The 21433-nt window shown below is 46.2% G+C and overlaps 1 protein-coding gene across 1 annotated transcript; it reads left to right on the top strand.

Annotated features, from left to right (window-relative positions):
• The first annotated feature begins 14150 nt into the window (after positions 1–14150).
• LOC109746565 (vacuolar protein sorting-associated protein 41 homolog) lies at positions 14151–21348 on the top strand. The gene is made up of 19 exons (XM_020305686.4): positions 14151–14589; positions 15261–15530; positions 15614–15793; positions 16295–16558; positions 16634–16766; positions 16855–16945; positions 17104–17206; positions 17643–17746; positions 17862–17955; positions 18590–18745; positions 18837–18899; positions 19022–19087; positions 19302–19502; positions 19650–19727; positions 19804–19923; positions 20030–20110; positions 20194–20279; positions 20499–20580; positions 20656–21348. The coding sequence occupies exons 1-19, from the start codon at positions 14314–14316 to the stop codon at positions 21052–21054; spliced, it is 2847 nt and encodes a 948-aa protein (XP_020161275.3). The 5' UTR covers positions 14151–14313; the 3' UTR covers positions 21055–21348.
• Positions 21349–21433: the final 85 nt, after the last annotated feature.

The raw sequence follows: 21433 nt of genomic DNA, 5'->3' as shown, positions 1-21433 counted from the left end.
TCACACCCGATTAACACGTGGTGTCTCAGCACGAAGAACTTTTGCAACGGTGCATACTCAGGGAGAACACTTTTATCTTGAAATTTTAGTGAGAGATCATCTTATAATGCTACCGTCAATCAAAGCAAGATAAGATGCATAAAGGATTAACATCACATGCAATCAATATAAGTGATATGATATGGCCATCATCATCTTGTGCTTGTGATCTCCATCTCCGAAGCACCGTGCTCGTGATCTCCATCTCCGAAGCACCGTCATGATCACCATCGTCACCGGCGCGACACCTTGATCTCCATCGTAGCATCGTTGTCGTCTCGCCAACTTATTGCTTTTACGACTATCGCTACCGTTTAGTGATAAAGTAAAACTATTACATGGCGATTGCATCTCATACAATAAAGCGACAACCATATGGCTCCTGCCAGTTGCCGATAACTCGGTTACAAAACATGATCATCTCATACAACATATTATATCACATCATGTCTTGACCATATCACATCACAACATGCCCTGCAAAAACAAGTTAGACGTCCTCTACTTTGTTGTTGCAAGTTTTACGTGGCTGCTACGGGCTTAGCAAGAACCGTTCTTACCTACGCATCAAAACCACAACGATAGTTTGTCAAGTTGGTGCTGTTTTAACCTTCGCAAGGACCGGGCGTAGCCACACTCGGTTCAACTAAAGTGAGAGAGACAGACACCCGCCAGTCACCTTTAAGCAACGAGTGCTCCAAACGGTGAAACCAGTCTCGCGTAAGCGTACGCGTAATGTCGGTCCGGGCCGCTTCATCTCACAATACCGCTGAACCAAAGTATGACATGCTGGTAAGCAGTATGACTTATATCGCCCACAACTCACTTGTGTTCTACTCGTGCATAGCATCAACGCATAAAACCAGGCTCTGATACCACTGTTGGGGAACGTAGTAATTTCAAAAAATTTCCTACGCACACGCAAGATCATGGTGATGCATAGCAACAAGAGGGGATAGTGTTGTCCACGTACCCTCGTAGACCGACAGCGGAAGCGTTATCACAACACGGTTGATGTAGTCGTACGTCTTCACGATCCGACCGATCAAGTACCGAACGCACGGCACCTCCGAGTTCTACACACGTTCAGCTCGATGACGTCCCTCGAACTCCGATCCAGCCGAGTGTTGAGGGAGAGTTTCGTCAGCACGACGGCGTGGTGACGATGATGATGTTCCACCGGCGCAGGGCTTCGCCTAAGCTCCGCAACGGTATTATCGAGGTGTAATATGGTGGAGGGGGGCACCGCACACGGCTAAGAGATCTCAAGGATCAATTGTTTTGTCTCTGGGGTGCCCCCTGCCCCCGTATATAAAGGAGCAAGGGAGGAGGAGGCTGGCCCTAGGAGGGGGCGCACCAAGTGTGGAGTCCTACTAGGACTCCCTAGTCCTAGTAGGATTCCACCTCCCATATGGAATAGGAAAAGAGGAAGGGAAAAAGAGAAGGAAGGAAGGGGGCGCCCCCCTTCCCTAGTCCAATTCGGACCAGACCAAGGGGAGGGGTGCGGCCACCCTTAAGGCCCTTTTTCTTCTTTCCCGTATGGCCCAATAAGGCCCAATACGTATTCCCGTAACTCTCCGGTACTCCGAAAAATACCCGAATCACTCGGAACCTTTCCGAAGTCCGAATATAGTCGTCCAATATATCGATCTTTACGTCTCGACCATTTCGAGACTCCTCGTCATGTCCCCGATCTCATCCGGGACTCCGAACTCCTTCGGTACATCAACATACATAAACTCATAATAAAACTGTCATCGTAACTTTAAGCGTGCGGACCCTACGGGTTCGAGAACTATGTAGACATGACCGAGACACGTCTCCGGTCAATAACCAATAGCGGGACCTGGATGCCCATATTGGCTCCCACATATTCTACGAAGATCTTTATCGGTCAGACCGCATAACAACATACGTTGTTCCCTTTGTCATTGGTATGTTACTTGCCCGAGATTCGATCGTCGGTATCTCGATACCTAGTTCAATCTCGTTACCGGCAAGTCTCTTTACTCGTTCCGTAATACATCATCCCGCAACTAACTCATTAGTCACAATGCTTGCAAGGCTTAAAGTGATGTGCATTACCGAGTGGGCCCAGAGATACCTCTCCGACAATCGGAGTGACAAATCCTAATCTCGAAATACGCCAACCCAACAAGTACCTTTGGAGACACCTGTAGAGCACCTTTATAATCACCCAGTTACGTTGTGACGTTTGGTAGCACACAAAGTGTTCCTCCGGTAAACGGGAGTTGCATAATCTCATAGTCATAGGAACATGTATAAGTCATGAAGAAAGCAATAGCAACATACTAAACGATCGAGTGCTAAGGTAACGGAATGGGTCAAGTCAATCACGTCATTCTCCTAATGAGGTGATCTCGTTAATCAAATGACAACTCATGTCTATGGCTAGGAAACATAACCATCTTTGATTAACGAGCTAGTCAAGTAGAGGCATACTAGTGACACTCTGTTTGTCTATGTATTCACACATGTATTATGTTTCCGGTTAATACAATTCTAGCATGAATAATAAACATTTATCATGATATAAGGAAATATATAATACTTTATTATTGCCTCTAGGGCATATTTCCTTCACTTAGGGCCTTGGATGAGAACTGGCATCATAATGAACTTCCGCTTCATGCACATCCAAGGAGGAAGGTTATACATACATAGAGTCACGGGCCAGGTGCTGTGATTGCTGCTCTGCTCCCCGAAAGGATTAATGCCATCCGCGCTTAAACCAAACCATACGTTCCTTGGGTCAGCTGCAAACTCAGCCCAGTACTTTCTCTCGATTTTTCTCCACTGCGACCCGTCAGCGGGTGCTCTCAACTTCCCGTCTTTCTTACGGTCCTCACTGTGCCATCGCATCAACTTGGCATGCTCTTCGTTTCTGAACAGACGTTTCAACCGTGGTATTATAGGAGCATACCACATCACCTTCGCAGGAACCCTCTTCCTGGGGGGCTCGCCGTCAACATCACCAGGGTCATCTCGTCTGATCTTATACCACAATGCACCGCATACTGGGCATGCGTTCAGATCCTTGTACGCACCGCGGTAGAGGATGCAGTCATTAGGGCATGCATCTATCTTCTGCACCTCCAATCCTAGAGGGCATACGACCTTCTTTGCTGCGTATGTACTGTCGGGCAATTCGTTATCCTTTGGAAGCTTCTTCTTCAATATTTTCAATAGCTTCTCAAATCCTTTGTCAGGCACAGCATTCTCTGCCTTCCACTGCAGCAATTCCAGTACGGTACCGAGCTTTGTGTTGCCATCTTCGCAATTGGGGTACAACCCTTTTTTGTGATCCTCTAACATGCGATCGAACTTCAGCTTCTCCTTTTGACTTTCGCATTGCGTCCTTGCATCGACTATGACCCGGCGGAGATCATCATCATCGGGCACTGGTTCCTCTTGATCTTCAGCAGCTTCCCCCCTTGCAGCATCATTGGGCACATCGTCTGGTTCCTCTTGATCTTCAGCAGCTTCCCCCTTTGCAGCATCACCGTATTCAGGGGGCACATAGTTGTCATCGTCCTCTTCTTCTTCGCCGTCTTCCATCATAACCCCCATTTCTCCGTGCCTCGTCCAAACATTATAGTGTGGCATGAAACCCTTGTAAAGCAGGTGGGCGTGAAGGATTTTCCGGTCAGAGTAAGACTTCGTATTCCCACATATAGGGCATGGACAACACATAAAACCATTCTGCTTGTTTGCCTCAGCCACTTCAAGAAAATCATGCACGCCCTTAATGTACTCGGAGGTGTGTCTGTCACCGTACATCCATTGCCGGTTCATCTGCGTGCATTATATATAATTAAGTGTGTCAAAAACCATTACAGAACATCATGAATAGATAATTAAGTGACCAAATTAATAGAAGTTCATCATCACATTAGAACCAAAGTACATACATAGTTCTCATCTAACAACATATATATAGCTCTCCAGAGCATCTAATTAATTAAACCATACATTGAAACTATGTAAAACATTTCAATGCGAAAACAAATGCGATCATAATCGCAACCAAGGTAACAATTGATCCAACGACATAATGATACCAAGCCTCGGTATGAATGGCATATTTTCTAATCTTCAAGCGCATTGCATCCATCTTGATCTTGTGATCATCGACGACATCCGCAACATGCAACTCCAATATCATCTTCTCCTCCTCAATTTTTTTTCCTTCAAGTAATTGTTTTCTTCTTCAACTAAATTTAACCTCTCGACAATAGGGTCGGTTAGAATTTCCGGTTCAACCACCTCCTAGATAAATAAAATCTATGTCACGCTGGTCGGTATATTTGTCATAAACAATAAATGAATCAAATAGTTATAAAAAGATAATATATACCACATCCGAATCATAGACAGGACGAGGGCCGACAGGGGTGGATACCAAAACCATCGCACTATGTAATAAGAAGGAATAAAATAGTAAGAAAATTAGACAAGTATCTATCTAAAGTAAGAATTTTTTTTCTTTCAAAAAGAAGATAAGAACAAGAGGCTCACCACGGTGGTGCCGGCAACGAGATCGGCGCGGGCGGTCGACGGCGGTGAAGACGGGAATGGGATGTGACGGGCCGCTAAACCTAGACAAATCTCGAGGAAAATGGAGCTTTGAGGTCGAGCTTTGAGAGGACAAAGCTTAACTAGTGTGGCTCGGGCATTTCATTGAACACCTCATGTGCATAGGAGGTGAGCTAGAGCACCACAAAGCCCTCCCCTCGCCGGCCAGAGAAAAACAGAGCGCTAGAGTGCTCTGCTCGCGGGCGAGGGGTATATATAGGCACCTCATTGGTCCCGGTTCGTGGCATGAACCGGTACTAAATCCGGGCCTTCTGTCCCGGTTCATGCCAAGAACCGGGACCAATGGTTGTGGGCCAGGAGCGAGGACCATTAGTCCCGGTTCGTGGCTCGAACCGGGACAAATGGTTCCATACGAACCGGGACCAATGCCCACGAGGCCCCGGCCGCCCCCCTGGGCTCACGAACCGGGACGAATGCCCCCATGGGTCCCGGTTCGTGACTGAACCGGGAATAATGGGCTTGCCATGCCCGAACGAAAGCCCTGTTTTCTACTAGTGGTGGTCGGCCATGGAGAATTCCATCCTCTGAATGTCAAGCACCGGCAATTTTTTAGTTGAACCTGAAACCCAGTAGAAGCGGCCATGGGCGTAATGGCGCGACACGAAGAGAACCATCCATGTCGATAACACGAAGCCCGGCAACAGCTCGCTTGAAAAGGCTCGCCATTTCCCTGTGCAGGAAGAGAACACGGCGGCCACCGACTTGGCTTGAAGCAGAACCATCCAGATGACCCTGAATGATGTCCCCTCCTCCTCCGTGGCAGCTGCTGCCTCCTCATCGTCGTTGCCGGGAGGAACGAGGAAGGTCTCGTTGAAGCAATGCCCTTCTACCAGGAGTTGGCCCACGACCGAAGCGGCTAGGTCATCGGGGATTGCGGGGAGCAGCAGATACTGCCGGTGCAAGGGGTCGCACACCACCATCTCCTTGAAGAGGGCTTCTAGCCCATCGCCGGCGTCACGAAGGCAGGATCTGTCAAGGAGGACGCGGCCGTCGCGGACTTCCCGCACGGACCAGTTCCGAGCGGTGGCGGGGAGGAAGGCGAAGGAGAAGTCGGCCGCGAGGGCGACGGCGCTGGCCGCCGACACGGAGGGGTGAGGCCGGACGGCGGGGTGGAAGCGGTGCTGCCCTGGGTAGAGGAAGCCGAGGAGGGGCGGGGGTGGATCTTGCGGAAGCGCCGGAGGAAGGAGCGGTCGGCGACGAGGCGACGGAAGGAGGCGCAGGCGGCGGAGGCGCGGATGAGGTCACCTGGGGTGGGGAGGCGGAGGAAGATGTCTACCAGGAGCTCGTCGGGGATCGCCGGCAAGGCCATCTTCCGGCCGCTCCCCGGCGTCGCTGCTGGCGGCGGTTGTGTGTGCTCGGTGTGTGCTGCTGGGGAAGATTGTCGTGGGCCGGAACTAAGTGCATAAGTTTATTTCTCAAAAAAAAAGTGAATAAGTATAGATGACGGCGATTCAGTGCACAAGATTGAAATTTCAGAAAAATAGCAAAAATAATTTAAAAAATAAAATTTATTGACACCAAAGATGCACGTTTTATAGGTGCATGCAAAATTTCGTGGTGATTTGACAATGAAGGAGCTCTTGACAAACAAAAGCGTTTTGAGAAAGCTTCAAGATTTTTTGATTTTGGACCATTGATTTTGTTACTTACGGCCTAAGATCCTCCGATGTCAAATCGCCACGATATATGCATGCCCATAGAAAACTTATTCATTTTGTATGTACAAAATTTTCAGATTTTTATTCTTATTTTACTATTCGCCCGAGAGCATATGAGCTTGTCATCAGCTATGGATTACCGATGAGTATAGCACTTCCCTAGTAACTTACCCAATTAGATAAAAAAAACTACACTACCATATATCTTCAATTAAGAATTAAATTTTTGGTTGCTTAACTATGACATGATGAGGGAGGGGAGCAGCAAAACCTTCGGTCATGTACCGCGTGATATTGAGAAGATGCGAACTAAGGTAGCAAGTTTGCAACAAGGTAATGCCGAAAGGTTGTTAATTAACCAGAAAATGAACGAGCTTGATGAGGGGCGGAGAGAGGGAGGGAGGGAGGGACCTGGGAGAGAGGGAGAGCCGGAGAGGGGATACACCTGAGATACCCCACGCGACATGGCTCTAGGATACGTGGCGCCGGGAAGCCGACAGCGACAAAGAGGGAAGACCACACATGACCGTCGAGAATATCGAGCCAGACATGGCTAGATGCACCGGAACGCCCAGACTTGACGTCCATCTTTTGGAGTCCTCACGTCGCCATCGTCATATATGAGCGTGCAGCCCAAGCGCCGCCTGCGGCACCATGCCTTGATGGCCCGTCATCAGTCGCCTTCGCGGTGACGAGCGACATGGATGCCAAGGACAATGAAAAGGATCAAGGATAAGATGGTTGTGCCACCGGTGAAAGAACATGTGGTGCCCCCATGTTTGGTTTTGGTAATTGACGACAATCTCTATGGACTAATGGTTTCCTTGAGTCATATTTGAAGGTTTTGTCCGTAGGCTTTTCTTGGAGTACATGTGTTGGTTTCAAGGAGAGTTTGTGTTGACCAAGGTGCTATTAAGGAATTATCCAAAGATTGGTCATGTGAGAGTTGAGCTTATTGCAAGCATGTCTTGAAGAAGAAGATTGTGTGATCATTCATGTTTACCTTCAAGACATCATCCAAATGAAGAGAGTTGGAAAGATTCTAGGTTGATCAAGAGTAAGTCAAGAGTGAATCAAGTTGATCAACTCACAAAGCGTAGAAGATGTACCGAGAGGGATCAAGTGATCCCATGTATGGTAAGCATTGTCCATTGTGCTTTGTGTACTAACCCATGGTCTATGTGAGAGTTCTATGTGGGGTTAGGTTCGTGTTCATGGGCTTGCGTCAAGAGGAAGATATCACTCAACCCATGGAGAGGATGACATCAAGTGGTGATCGTCATCAAGATTGCCGTGTGCAAGTTCAAGTGGAGCATCACGAAGAGATCAAGTGCTTGAAGCTTGCCGTCCATTGTGGTGACAATGGACTTGTGAAGATGTGCCGAAGAGTGGCTCACCCATAGTGGAGGATGGGGGAGCAATCAACTAGTCTTCATCGAGCCAACGCAATCAAGAAAGGTGGTCCATCTTAAGGGAGTCAAGATCGTCATCATCTAGCTCAAGTGGACCATGTGCAAGGCAAAGGTTTGCTCTTGATAGGTTTTCTATTTTACCGGTCTCATGATGGTAGTTGGGAGACCGGGTTATAGGATCGATTGTCGTACTATCAAGGGGGGCTCTCGATGAGTAGCTTGATCGTATCGTTCATAGAGAGCTCAAACCATTGCATCCTTGCATCATCTTTATTGGTTCTTGTTTGGTTCTTCTCTTTGTGAGTTTTGGAGCTTATGGTCATCTTGATGACAAGCTCGAGTTCGTCGAAAACGGAGTTCACTCGCATCTTCTATGATGTTTTCGATGTTGGAGGTTATGCCGGTTCTTCTCGGTTGGAGGTTTCACTCCTCTATTTGTTAGGCATACCTCCCCTGCCTCTTCTTACTATAACCAGCCGCTGTTTTGATGCTACTCGTCGTCTTGTATCCAACAAGCTTGAGTTTGCTCAATTCGGAGCTCATATGAAGAAATTTTGGCAGTTCTGGTTTTCCTTGGAGTATACTTGTTTTCGTGGCAGTGGCTTTGGGATGGCACCAGCGGTAGTACCGCGGTACCCAGCGGTAGTACCGCTTAGGAGTCACAGGCGGCAGTACCGCTCCGCAGCGGTAGTACCGCCGGTGGGTCCTCAGCAGTAGTACCGCTGCGGTACCAGGCCCCTGCCGCGTCGACTCAAGGGGTCGTTTTTCGTGTCGGATTGTGCGGTACTTCGCAGCGGCAGTAGAGCGGCAGTGCCGCTCATGAGCGGTAGTACCGCCCTACCACCGCGGCAGTACCGCTCGAGTCCGTATCTCTCCTGCCCTCCTAACACCACGGTAGTACCGCCCGGGGGAGCGGTAGTACCGCTGTTCTCAGCGGTAGTACCGCTGCCTTATGCAGTAGTACCGCCCTCTGCGTGGCTGTTTTGGGGGTAACGGTTGGATTGTCCCCCCCACTATAAAAGGGGTCTTCTTCCCCATTCAACCTTATCGTTTGAGCTCGTGTTCTTCCCCCATTGTTGACCTTCTTCGAGCTTGCTAACTCTCAATCCCTCCATGGATTCTTGCTAGTTTTTGAGGGAAAAGAGAGAGGAGATCTAGATCCACATTTCCACCAATCACTTTCTCCTCTATGTGAGGGGAACCCCTTGGATCTAGATCTTGGAGTTCTTGGTGTTCTCCTTCTTGTTCTTCCTCTCATTTTCCTCCCTAGCATTAGTTGCTTCGGTGGGATTTGAGAGAGAAGGACTTGGGCACTCCGTGTGCCCTTGCCATTGCATTTGATGCATCGGTTTGAGTTCTCCACGGTGATACGTGGAAGTTACAAGTTGAGAAGCTTATTACTCTTGGGTGCTTGGTACCCTTGAGCTTGTTCCTCTTGGGTGCTTGGGCGCCCTAAACGGTTGGTGGTGTTCGGAGCTCAATCATTGTGGTGTAAAGCTCCGGGCAAGCGTCGGGGTCTCCAATTAGGTTGTGGAGATCGCCCCGAGCAATTTGACGGGTTCCGGTGACCGCCCCCAAGGGTTGCCAAAGTGTACGGGTTCGGTGACCGACCCCAAGGGTTGCCATTTGTACGGGTTCGGTGACCGCCCTTAAGGGTCCCTTAGTGGAATCACGGCATCTTGCATTGTGCGAGGGCGTGAGGAGATTATGGTGGCCCTAGTGGCTTCTTGGGGAGCACTGTGCCTCCACACCGCTCCAAACGAAGATTAGCATCCGCAAGGGTGTGAACTTCGGGATACATCGTCGTCTCCGCGTGCCTCGGTTATCTCTTACCCGAGCCCTTTACTTATGCACTTTACTTTGTGATAGCCATATTGTTTCTTGTCATATATCTTGCTATCACCTAAGTAGTTTTTCTTGCTTAGCATAAGTTGTTGGTGCACATAGCTGAGCCTAGTTGTTGTAGGTTTTGTGATTGACAAATTAACCACTAGGTTTATTCCGCATTTGTTCAAGCCTCAACCGTAATTATTTTAAAGCGCCTATTCACCCCCCCCTCTAGGCGACATCCACGATCTTTCAACCGGGTAACCAGGTACGCCCTCTCTCGATGGTGGCGCACCTAGACCTAGGTTACCCATGCTCATATTGGGAGGGGTGGGGTACTGGATCGTGCTTCTACATGGGCTGCATTCGGCTGCTAGGCCCGATTAACCAGAATCCTCGGATTTTTCTACCGGAATAGCGTCCCTCAAGGACAGCCCGTCAGTTATCCATTGGAGAACCAGTGACGATCAGATCATTTGATCGAACGGTGGAAAAGTCACATGGCGTGAGATGACTCGAAAATGGTCCAGTTTTGTTGTCCTTAATTGGCATATTGGGGCTTGAATTGCCTAAATTAGGTCACGTATTTTTTTTCAAATATGGATACATCCATTTCCATATCTATATTTTTGTCTAAATCTCGTGCCACCTTTGTTTTGTGTTTGCAAAATAAATCCGTATACCTTCCATTTCCATTTAAGTTGGGATGCGGATGTGTTGAATACATACAAATAGGCATTTTCTCGAATACGAATATCATATATTTCCTGATTATCCATTACGACTTTCCACCCTTAGTCTCGTTGGAGGTGCTTCACAGAGGCGGTCATGTTGCAAAGGAAGTTTGCAACACAAGTGATGTTGCAAAGAGGTTGCGACAACCACCTTCTATTTTCTTCTCCCACAACAATAACTTGTTGCGACATGAGGTCATGTTGCAAGCCTCGAGCGCAACATCACTCATGTTGCAAAGCACTCGTCTTTACAAATTTCTAAGCGCAACATGAATTATGCTGCAAACTTCTGAGGCAACCATGGCCCATGTCGCACTCTCAACGTCAGCTGCATCGGGAATCTAAAAAAAACGTAAGCTGCATCGGAAGTTGTCTATAGCACGCATGGTAAATCCAACGGCCTGCGATCCGACCGATCGTTGCAAAAGAAGAGACGACCATGTTATTAAATCAGAGTATGGGTTTTAGGCACCATCCAAACGGACCCCCACAAGCCAAGCCAGGGACAGGGAGCAACGAACACCATCATCTTTTAGGGCGTGTACAATGGTTGATAAGGCTATCTTATCTTATGTCCACCACGTAATCAAGATAAGACAATAAAAAGTGATGTACAATGGGTTATTCTTAGTCTTGTCTCCAATAACTAGATATTCCTAAATAAATGGTGAGACAATTGTTGCTAAGAGATCATCTCTTAATTAAGAGAAGGTAAACCTTTTCTTATGGTTTCTCTCTTTTCCACCTCAGCAATTATCCTATGTGACACTTCTAAGATAGCACAATTGTACGTGCCTTTACTGTTTGCTCGGTCTGAAACGGACCCACATAGCAGGATGGCCGACCACACGAGTCACGCAGCGCCACGCGTATCCCTCTCCCAGTTTCCGTTCGTTGACGTGATCGCGGGACACACCACGGGCACGAGACGCGGTCGCTCGAGCCGGGCCGGCGCCGCGTGAGCCTCCGTGGCCACGAGCAGCGACCGCGACGTGGCCTCCTTGTCGGCGTCCGGCACCGCCCGGGTCGCGTATTTAAACGTTGGATTGGACGGCCACGCATGCCGGTGCCGGGTGATGGGTGGAGGCGTGGAGCAGCTTGTCCTCTGGCCTAAGAGGAAGAAGCCGAACGCAGCAGCGGTCCCGCTCGATCGAGATGATCCAGCACCAATCATTTGAACAGTATTCATCATGGTGGCAGTGTCAGCGTGCGTCGACGAGCTACAAGAAACGGAATAATCAACCACAGTGCCGGCTACCCAAATGTATGTCGTCTTGTGTGTACGTTTCCTAGCGTGCGTGATTAAGTCACGAGCAATGCTACATACACGGGCACTTTACGGGCCTAGGCTGACGTGGGTTTCGTTAATTGGACATTAGGGGACGCGGGCCCCCCTGAAAATGGGGGGGGGGGGGGGGCGAGATTAGTGAGAGAGGGGAAGGAAAGTCCGTTGATTAAGTAAAACGAGTCCGTGAGTCTAGCATTTTTGTTAAGTCACTCGTCCGTCCTCATTGTTTGCCTTTAAGTTGGTTTCCTTGCCTCTCGCCGGCGTTGTCGCCGGTCCGTCTCATCTTCTACCATGGAGGCGCAGTGGATCCTGACCATTGCCGACGAAGGGCTTTCTTTTTAGGTGTTTTCTGAGTTTTGTTAGGGTTTGGTCATGATCAAGAAGTTGAGACGGCGGCGACTTCTTGAAAATGAAATAAGGTTCTCCCCACGCGTGCCCCTATTCTGGTGATGCTTCAAGCATTGTCGGAGGATGTGCGGAGGTGTGTCTCCGGCGGATATCATGGGATCCGATTGGCGTTTGTCTTCTGTGGATCCTTCTGGATCCGGTCTTCGTTCGTCTATGTCTATGTGTCTGCAGGTTGGATCCTTTCAATCTATGCTTCTTTTCATCGGCGGCGGTTGCTGTTCTGGTGCGCTAGTCCTATGGGTCTTAGCACAACGACTTTCCGACTATCTACTACAACAATGTTTGCCCGACTCCGAGGAAGGAGAAGCGATGACGGCGGCACGCCATCGGCTCACTCCAGTGCTTGTAATCGCCGCTAGGTGGTTTACGGACCTATATGTAAATTTTACTTCTAGTGTTTTTATATATTACCTTGACAGTTGATGAATAGACCAGAAGTTTTCTCAAAAGAAAAAAATGTACACGTGTAAGTGTACAACAAAATCACGTTTATATTTTGCTCTCTTTGTATCAAAATATTAGACGTTTTGTAAGTTAGTTTGGCCTACCAAATATAAAATGCATGCGGGGATCAAAACTAGCCAATTCTGGTTGTAGATGCTTTTAGGTGTCTGGCATTTCCTTTGGAGCTCTTTCTTTCTTTCTTCTTTCTCGTTATTTGGGCTGTCGAAAGACTCCTTAGTCAGTGTTTTCCCCCTCCCGTTTTAGGTGCTTGTAGTGTGGCTTGTGTTGTACTACGTCCGTCCTGGTTTATTGATTCTCTTTGTAATTTGTGTCAAAGGTTGACCAAAGATTTAATTAAAAAAATGTTAATGCATGTCAACAGAAATTATATTGTTGGATTCGTATTTGAACATAGTTTTCAATGTATTTTTTAGACATGCATAAACATTTTGTTAGTTAAATCTATGATCAAAATTTAACACAAAATACAGTGAGGATTAATAAACCAGGACGGAGGTAGTAAACCATGTTCTCAACACCCTTGTATTTTTTGGTCGCTGGTGTTTCTTTGTGTTTTGTCAGTGATGCTGGATATTGCCCCGTTGGATGAATCCCTAGTCGATTGATGGATTCTTTAATTCAAATATGAGTTCATCTCGAGGCTTTATTTCTAGAACATCCTCATCTTTTATCAATGTCTCACAACTTCCTTCACTTTGGTCCACCTCGACAAATAGGATAGGGACAACCGTTCTCTAGGCGCTGATGGAGGACCCAGAGATTGAGGACCGCTCTCTAGGCACTGATGGAGGACCCAGAGATTGAGGACCGCTCTCTAGGCATTGATGGAGGACCCAAAGGTTGAGGATCATCGGGCGGTGAAGATTGATCACGCCGTGCCCGTGTGGCACCAGGCAGGGGAAGCAAACCGCACCCCCGCAGACACGAGACGATTATTGTGCACATGCTAGTGGTGGATTTGCCATTGTCTCTAATAACTTTTAGATCGCTATTTGCACAAGTTACTCTTAGTCTCTTATGGCTTTCTCTCATCTCTCCTGCCAACGTCGTCACTCTCGCTCTTGCTCTGCCGCCTCTCATCTCTCTCCCACTCCACCTCCCGCTCTTGTTCCGTTATCTCATCACCTCACTCTCTCTTCCTTCTTCCTCCTACACTGCCTGCAAAACTAGGCCAAAATCGTTGTGTTGACCTTGTCAGAAAACTTTAGCACTATCTGAACCCGTTAGGCCTTGTACAATGCTAGGTGCTTAGTGAGGTGCTTAAAAAAATAAATCAAATTTTCCTGACAAATAAGCACTGATGCTTAAGAAGAACCTGATTTATTTCTCTAAGCACCTTGCATTGTACAGACCTTAGGGCTCAGTAGCTATGACGGCACTCTTACACACAAGTAGTAGGATCCATCCAACTAACATCCACGGTGTGAACGTAAGCAGGACACAGCTACAATCCTGCCTGTCCGTGTCCATATCAGCACATTAATTTCAGCCCGGATCGCCATAGCCAATGGCCACGCTTCCAATCTATTACTCCCTCCGTCCCATAATATAAAAACGTTTTTTAAAGTAACATAGTTTGGAAAACGTTCGCACAGAGGGAGTACTCCTAATCAAACTGACCACTGGACGCGGCCCGAACCCGACACCGGCTCGAGCCCGACCCGATCGTTCTCCCTTTTTGTCTACCGGACCGCTTCGGTTCGGATCATCGAAGTCAAGGCCGTAACGACAAGCCGATAGACGGACGCCAATCCAAACACGACCCATCACATTTTTTACGGTTTCAACCCTCACCTTTCCGCGAATTCCACCTCCCCGAACGAGGGATCTCGCCGCCGCCGTGATCCCCCCGCGCGGCGAGGAGGATGTCGTCCGCCGCGCGGCGCGCCAGCCACCCGGCGCTGGTGAACGGGGACGGGGAGTACGGGCGGGAGGAGGAGGACGAGGAGGACGAGGAGGGGGAGGAGGGGGAGGGGGACGAGCCGGAGGAGGAGCCGCGGCTCAAGTACCAGCGGCTGGGCGGGAGCGTGCCGGCGATCCTCTCCACCGACGCCGCCGCCGCCATCGCCGTCACCGACCGCGCCGTCCTGCTCGGCACCCACGACGGCACCCTCCACATCCTCGACTTCCAGGGCAACCAGGTACGCCACGGCACCTCCTCATTGCTTGCTGTTGCGGAATTGGGGGCGTTCGTGGCGTGGCTCGCCGTTGGATCGTCCCTGAGAGCCTGCTCTTAGTATCTATATGCGCTCGTAGCATTGGCCTACAACTAGCCAATTGCGCAAGAGACGTTTCAGAGAGCGGAGTTTTGGGGGGCGATTGTAAGCTTCTGCTGCGGAGATTTATGGATGCAGATAGCGTTTGGGCGGCGGAATTTTGAGGGATTACCTGTGATGACTATGCTGAAATTCTATCCTATGAGGCAGAGTCGACATGGTTAAACAAGCTAAATAAAAGAGTGAAAACTGTCTGCATCAAAAGCTTCTGCAACTTTTCAGACAACAAATACAGTAGCTGCTAGCTTCACTTTGGCTTGTTATGTGAAAAAAAACATCATTACTGTTCGAATCTATGCTAGATAACATTGGTTGTAGTGATCATGTTTGCCGTAAGCCTGAATATAGCTTCACCGTTTCTGTCAAAAGAAAGGGTTCATGGAAATCATATAGGCAAAAAAAGGGTATGTGATATGTGAAGTGAAGCCTGTGTTCTGATGCCTTCGTCATCCACATATATGCTTTCTCTACAAATGCCATATCCTTTATGTTGGTACTAATCTATCATCATCCATTTGTTTCAATATGTCTTGTAGTCAAAGGAGATCAAGGCTCACACAGCAACCATTAATGACATCAGTTTTGAAGATCGTGAATATATAGGAAGCTGCTCAGATGACGGCACAGTAGTAATAAGCAACCTCTTCACTGATGAGAAACTCAAGTTTGAGTACCATCGCCCCATGAAAGCAATTGCTTTAGATCCTCAGTATTCCCGGAGCAACAATAGATTTGCTACAGGTGGCTTAGCAGGTCAAGTACTTGTGCTGACAAAGAAGAGTTGGGTATCAGGTTATAACAAAAAGGTGCGCGTTGCATTCTTGGGATCAAACTATGATCTGATGGATCGGTGAGCTCTAATGGCTGTTATCTCGTATCCTTATCTTAGGTTCTGCGTGAGGGTGAAGGACCGATCCATTCTATGAAGTGGAGGACAGATCTTCTTGCCTGGGCTAATGATGCAGGGGTGAAAGTGCATGACATGAAAACGGACAGAGGAATTGCATTCATAGAGAAACCAAAAGGAATTCCTCGGCCAGAAGTTTTACTTCCTCACTTGGTCTGGCAGGTAGATAATGTTTTGATTCAAGATATATAGTTTATTTTAATCAGCTCAGTTTCAACATCTCAATCCGGTTAGCACAGAAATACTACTCCCTCCGTCCCATAATATAAGAGCGTTTTTGACACTACACTAGTGTCAAAAACGCTCTTCTATTATGGGGCGGAGGGAGTACTACTTAGGTTGCAAAAGGAAAAACAAACATTTAAATTTTTCGCTGATGTGTGCGATAAGGGGTCATAGTTTCCTTCCTCTGTAATCTGGGTCACACAGTGCAAGACAAAGGATTTTGACCAAAAGTCCAAAACAAGAGGAATATCATATGGTGCACATTAGTTTCTGAATGGGTGGAACACACTGTTTGTTATGTTTAGGAGCATAATACATGCTTTGTTCTATGAGGAACAAGGATATATGCACCTTGCCGGACGGCATACGACTTGCATGACAGATCACATGGAAACTATACATACATGCTTGCATACTGATTGATCTTTCTATTTGTAGGACGACACAGTTTTAGTTATTGGGTGGGGAACAAGTGTCAAGGTTGCTGCAATTCGAACAGATTCATCCCAAGGACTCAATGGAATGCAAAGGAGCATTTCCGCAGCAAGTTCTGAGAAGTATGTTGATATTGTGGGCTCTTTCCAAACTGGCTACCACATATCTGGAATCGCTCCATTTGGCGATCTTTTGGTTATGCTTGCTTATATCCCCGAAGAGGATGATGGAGATAAAAAAATTAGTACTTCTGTTTCTTCACGCCAGGTAAACACCACTGCTTGTCCTCGTATTACCCTTTACCACATTGATATATTTCCATCATGTCTGAACATTTTGTAGGGAACAGCGCAGCGTCCAGAAATACATCTTGTATCATGGAAAAATGATGTGCTTACTACTGATGCTCTGCCCATTCATGGTTATGAGCACTATAAGGCAAAGGATTACACTCTCGCTCATGCACCTTTCTCAGGTTTGGTGGACTGCTCAACAGTGAATGGACATTTCTTCACTCTTCACTGGAATTTCTATAATGAGGGAACTCTTGTTTTGTGATCCAGGAAGTAGCAATGCGGGTGGACAGTGGGCTGCTGGCGATGAACCGCTGTATTACATCGTCTCTCCTAAGGATATTGTGGTAGCAAAGCCGAGGTTCGTTAAAATGTTGCAGAACTAGAGTGCATATTTGCCCCTTGTTCTACAATTGTTAATTAAACAAGGCAATGGTTATTTATAAAGCGTTGTTCTTTCTGAAATTGTGGTGATCTTCATTGGCAATTTTTCTCTGATTGCACGTGCCTTCTAATTAGAGATACTGAAGACCATATTGCGTGGCTTCTTCAACATGGTTGGCATGAAAAGGCATTGGCTGCAGTTGAAGCAGGACAAGGGAGGACTGAGCTTCTTGATGAGGTAAAGTAGCAATGTCAACTTTGATTACTAAATGGAGTACAGTGCATCAGCATTATTTGTCTGATGATGATTAGCCATCCCATCTGAAAATAATGAGACCTCTGTCACTGAGCAATACGTGTTTCTATTCAAAATAATCCATCTTTAGACATTATTTTAGAAAACCTTTAGACCTTTGAGTTTCATGGGCTAAGGTGACCATAACATTGATAAATGAGACGCTGAAATACATGTTCTCTTCTTAAATCCCATCTATATGCATTCTTCTTTTCAATTCATTTTTCAGAAAGTTATAAGTGTGTTATGTTTAACCACGTAATTGGTCTATCGTATGTGGAGCAGTTTTTAGGAAGGGTGGCTCTAATTATGAAAAGGAGATCTAACCACACAAGGAATAGTTGAATTATTATTAAATTTTGTTCATTCAATTTTGTAGGTGGGCACACGATACCTTGATCACTTGATCATTGAAAGAAAATATGCTGAAGCAGCACAACTCTGTCCAAAGTTACTGCGAGGATCTCCTTCAGCATGGGAGAGGTGAGATAATTATGTAGACACATTTCTCACCCAGAGAAGGAGTTGTTTCCCATGGGCACTATCTGTGTTAATCATACATGTTTTACATCTAATAACAGTAACTTACCTGCCACAGGTGGGTCTTTCACTTTGCTCATCTCCGCCAGCTTCCTGTGTTGATCCCTTACATACCCATAGAGAATCCACAGCTGAGTGATACTGCTTATGAGGTACCTGTACTAGTTTTTGTTAGCTATAATCCTTGTGTTATATTTTACTTAGCTAGAGAGTAGTAGTACAAGTCAGTTAGAGCTTCCTTAGGGCTACTTTGATTCATAGGATTCTTACAGGATTTTCATAGGATTGTGATTCTATGGCATTGGAATTTTTTCTATAGATGTTGTTTGATTCATATGAATGCAATTCTTAGGAATCATTCCTATGGAACTTTCCTTTTTCTATTTGGTAGGAAATTTTGTATGAGTTCCAAGCTCTTGGAAAATTCCTACGCTTCCATCAAACACACACTTGCCCCAATTCCTTTGTCTTGCAATTTCATTGGATTCAGATGGGCAGGGCATATTAATCCTCCATTTTTCCTATCCTATGAATCAAAGGAGCCCTTAGTCAGTAAGATAGTGTATGCAGCTGGACAGCTAGTAGTAGTCAATTTGCCTTTTGCATGTACTAGCAACTGCTACTTGCCCTGTACTGTTTATATGCCTCAAGGCAACAATACGAGTAACAGCTCCAGAAAAACACTATCCTGTGTTCGGCCCCTGCTCCTCTCTGCTTCTAACAGTTTTTTGCTTGTTCTTTCCAAACCTATCTATTTGTAATGATATTCTAATGTGGTCTATGTAGGTTGCTCTTGTAGCTTTAACTACCAATGCGTCTTTTCACGAACTTCTCTTGACTACAATAAAAAGTTGGCCACCTACATTATACTCTGCTTCACCAGTCATATCTGCTATTGAGCCACAGCTCAATTCCTCATCGATGACTAACTCATTAAAAGAGGTGGGTCGGAACATTGTTTACTGGATGTTGAAAGACTGTAATTTATTTATTTGAGCTAGAGGTTGGTATCTTGATCTTGTCTGCTTTGTAGGCTTTAGCTGAGTTGTACGTGATCAACAGTCAATATGAAAAGGCCCTTTCTCTCTTCGCTGAAGTAAGTACACCCTAGATTGTAACAGTTAAGAGCTCCATTCTACATTTGAGTTATAAAAGGAGCGGTTCCTGTAGTTTTGTTTCTAGGGCATGTTTTTATTGCTAAAACCTTATTTTCTTCAGCTGCTGAAGCCTGAAGTATTTGAGTTTATTGAGAAGCACAGTTTGCATGATGCCATTCATGATAAGGTACGGTGTAAGGATTCCCAATTGGATGATAAAATTATGACAAGCATTTGATATTGTATTCGTTGACTGAATTTTGTGGAATTTAATGGCCATAAATCCTAGTCTGTGGTCTATTTTGAGTTCCTTATATATAGTTACATTCAACCAAGACATGACGTAGAAAGACAAAGTCTTTCACATGCTCCACTTATTTATTGTTCTTTACGTTCTGCAGGTTGTCAATCTTATGCTATTGGATTGTAAAAGAGCAGTCCATCTATTGATCCAACATCGTGATATCATTCCCCCGTATGAAGTCGTGGAGCAACTGTTGCATGCGAGTAAAAGTTGCGACAAAAAATATCTGTTGCATCAGTATTTGCATGCTTTGTTTGAGGTAGACATACATGCTGGAAAAGATTACCATGATATGCAGGTATGTGGATTCTCATTGGACATACTATCCCTATATCTACCTGCTCATTCTTCCCGTTTCCCCTATCCCTATATCTACCATGATATGCAGGTATTTGCATGTCGTGTTTTGACACAAATTAGTAACTCCAAACTTTCTGTGTTGTAGCTGGAGCTTTATGCGGATTATGAGCCAAGGATGTTACTACCCTTCCTTCGTACCAGCCAGCATTACAGGCTTGACAAGGTCCTAGTCCTAATACTTAAAAAAAATGTTATTCATTCATTATAAACAAACTTAACAATGGCGTGTGGTATTTCAGGCATATGAAATATTTGCACAAAAAGAATTTGTCAAGGAGCAAGTTTTTGTTCTTGGTCGTATGGGAAATGCTAAGGAAGCGCTTTCTACAATTATAAACAAACTGGAAGACATACAGGAGGTCCTAACCTGGCTATCCTCATTTTCTTATGATATCTTATGCTGTGTTAGCCAACTTGAGTCTATGGATTTGGATTAGAATAACATAATTTTTGAACTGTATGCAGGCCGTTGAATTTGTTACGGAGCAACATGATGATGAATTATGGGACGAACTGATAAGACAGTGCCTCCAAAAGCCTGAAATGGTAATCGAATGAGATGTCTGTTTAATCATCCTGAGACTGATACCATTATGTGTCTTACATTATTTGTTGTGACTGTTGAGCAGGTTGGGATGCTGTTGGAACATACTGTCGGCAATCTTGACCCTCTGTACATTGTCAGTTTGGTTCCAGATGGGCTAGAAATACCCAAGTATGTTTCCCTGGAAGTCTATTTCGCCCAAAGATCACAAGATTGATCCTAGGAAATATTATACATGACAAAAGCCTTACAAAACCACTTTCTTTCGTCATAATTCACCAACAATTTGTGAAAGTATTACCTACCACCCCCTTAAAAAACTGACAAAGACACCTTTTAACCCATTCCGTTCCTGGTTAAAATATTTATTGATTATTCACGCTTTGACAGATTGCGAGATCGCCTTGTGAAGATTGTGACAGACTATCGAACAGAAACTTCACTGAGACATGGATGCAACGATATACTAAAGGTCAGCCATCTCCATTTCACTACCCTGGTTTATCTGTCATCCATCTTACATGTTTGCTGACTCTGCCTTCTGTAGGCCGATTGTGTCAATCTTTTGGTCAAATACTACCATGAGGCTCGGCGTGGGGTCTGCATGGCAAGCATGGACGAGGAGGCACAAGGAGCCAGAGTCAATGAAGGATCTTCGCGAACAGGCGACAGATCATCGACTTTACGTAATCTAGAGATGAAATCCAGAACGAGATGTGGCGCTCGATGCTGCCTGTGCTTCGACCCTTTGTCCATCCAGGACATGTCATTCATCGTGTTCTATTGCTGCCATGCGTATCATCAGTCTTGCCTCGAAGGCGGGCTGGACTCGATGAAATCAAACAGCAACGCCCGGGACAGCGACGATGGGTCGGAGGACGACGACGGTTCCCCGTCGGGCGAGTCTAGAATGCGGTGTGTGCTGTGCACCACAGCTGCCGCATAAGTTAATCCTCATTAAGCTGTCCATATTCTGATGTGTTGTGTTGTAAGTTTTGAGCCCTGTAATTATTGCATTGCGCTCTTCTGGGGTTGATACATATGTAACAACAATAGGTTGTTGATTCTTTGAGGGGGAGCTGTGTGCGTCCTCGGCATGGGTTTTCTGTAAATTTGTCACGCCATCTGAGTTTGAGCAAGGTTGTAACGGCATTTCTTTTTTCCTCGATGCCACACTTGCCAGATCATGCAATGTTCATGAAGACTTGTTGTTTTGAAGAAAGTGGGATGAGCAATTTTATTTTTGGTGTGACATATATTTGTTTTCCTATTTGTTAACAACATTTTTCTCCTTGCTTCAAGCTGAAGTATGACTCTGGTGTATC

This window comes from Aegilops tauschii, chromosome 2 (assembly GCF_002575655.3).
Source record: "Aegilops tauschii subsp. strangulata cultivar AL8/78 chromosome 2, Aet v6.0, whole genome shotgun sequence".
Taxonomy (NCBI): Eukaryota; Viridiplantae; Streptophyta; class Magnoliopsida; order Poales; family Poaceae; genus Aegilops; species Aegilops tauschii.
The sequence above is the reverse complement of the archived record's forward strand: the minus strand, read 5'-3'. Positions and strand labels throughout refer to the sequence as shown.

Excerpts from the sequence above, each read along its gene's own strand:
- LOC109746565 (XM_020305686.4), top strand. The coding sequence starts at position 14,314 with ATGTCGTCCGCCGCGCGGCGCGCCAGCCACCCGGCGCTGGTGAACGGG. Across the intron at positions 15,531-15,613 it reads TATCAGGTTATAACAAAAAG|GTTCTGCGTGAGGGTGAAGG; the intron begins GTGCGCGTTGCA and ends TCCTTATCTTAG. Across the intron at positions 16,767-16,854 it reads CGCTCATGCACCTTTCTCAG|GAAGTAGCAATGCGGGTGGA; the intron begins GTTTGGTGGACT and ends TTTGTGATCCAG.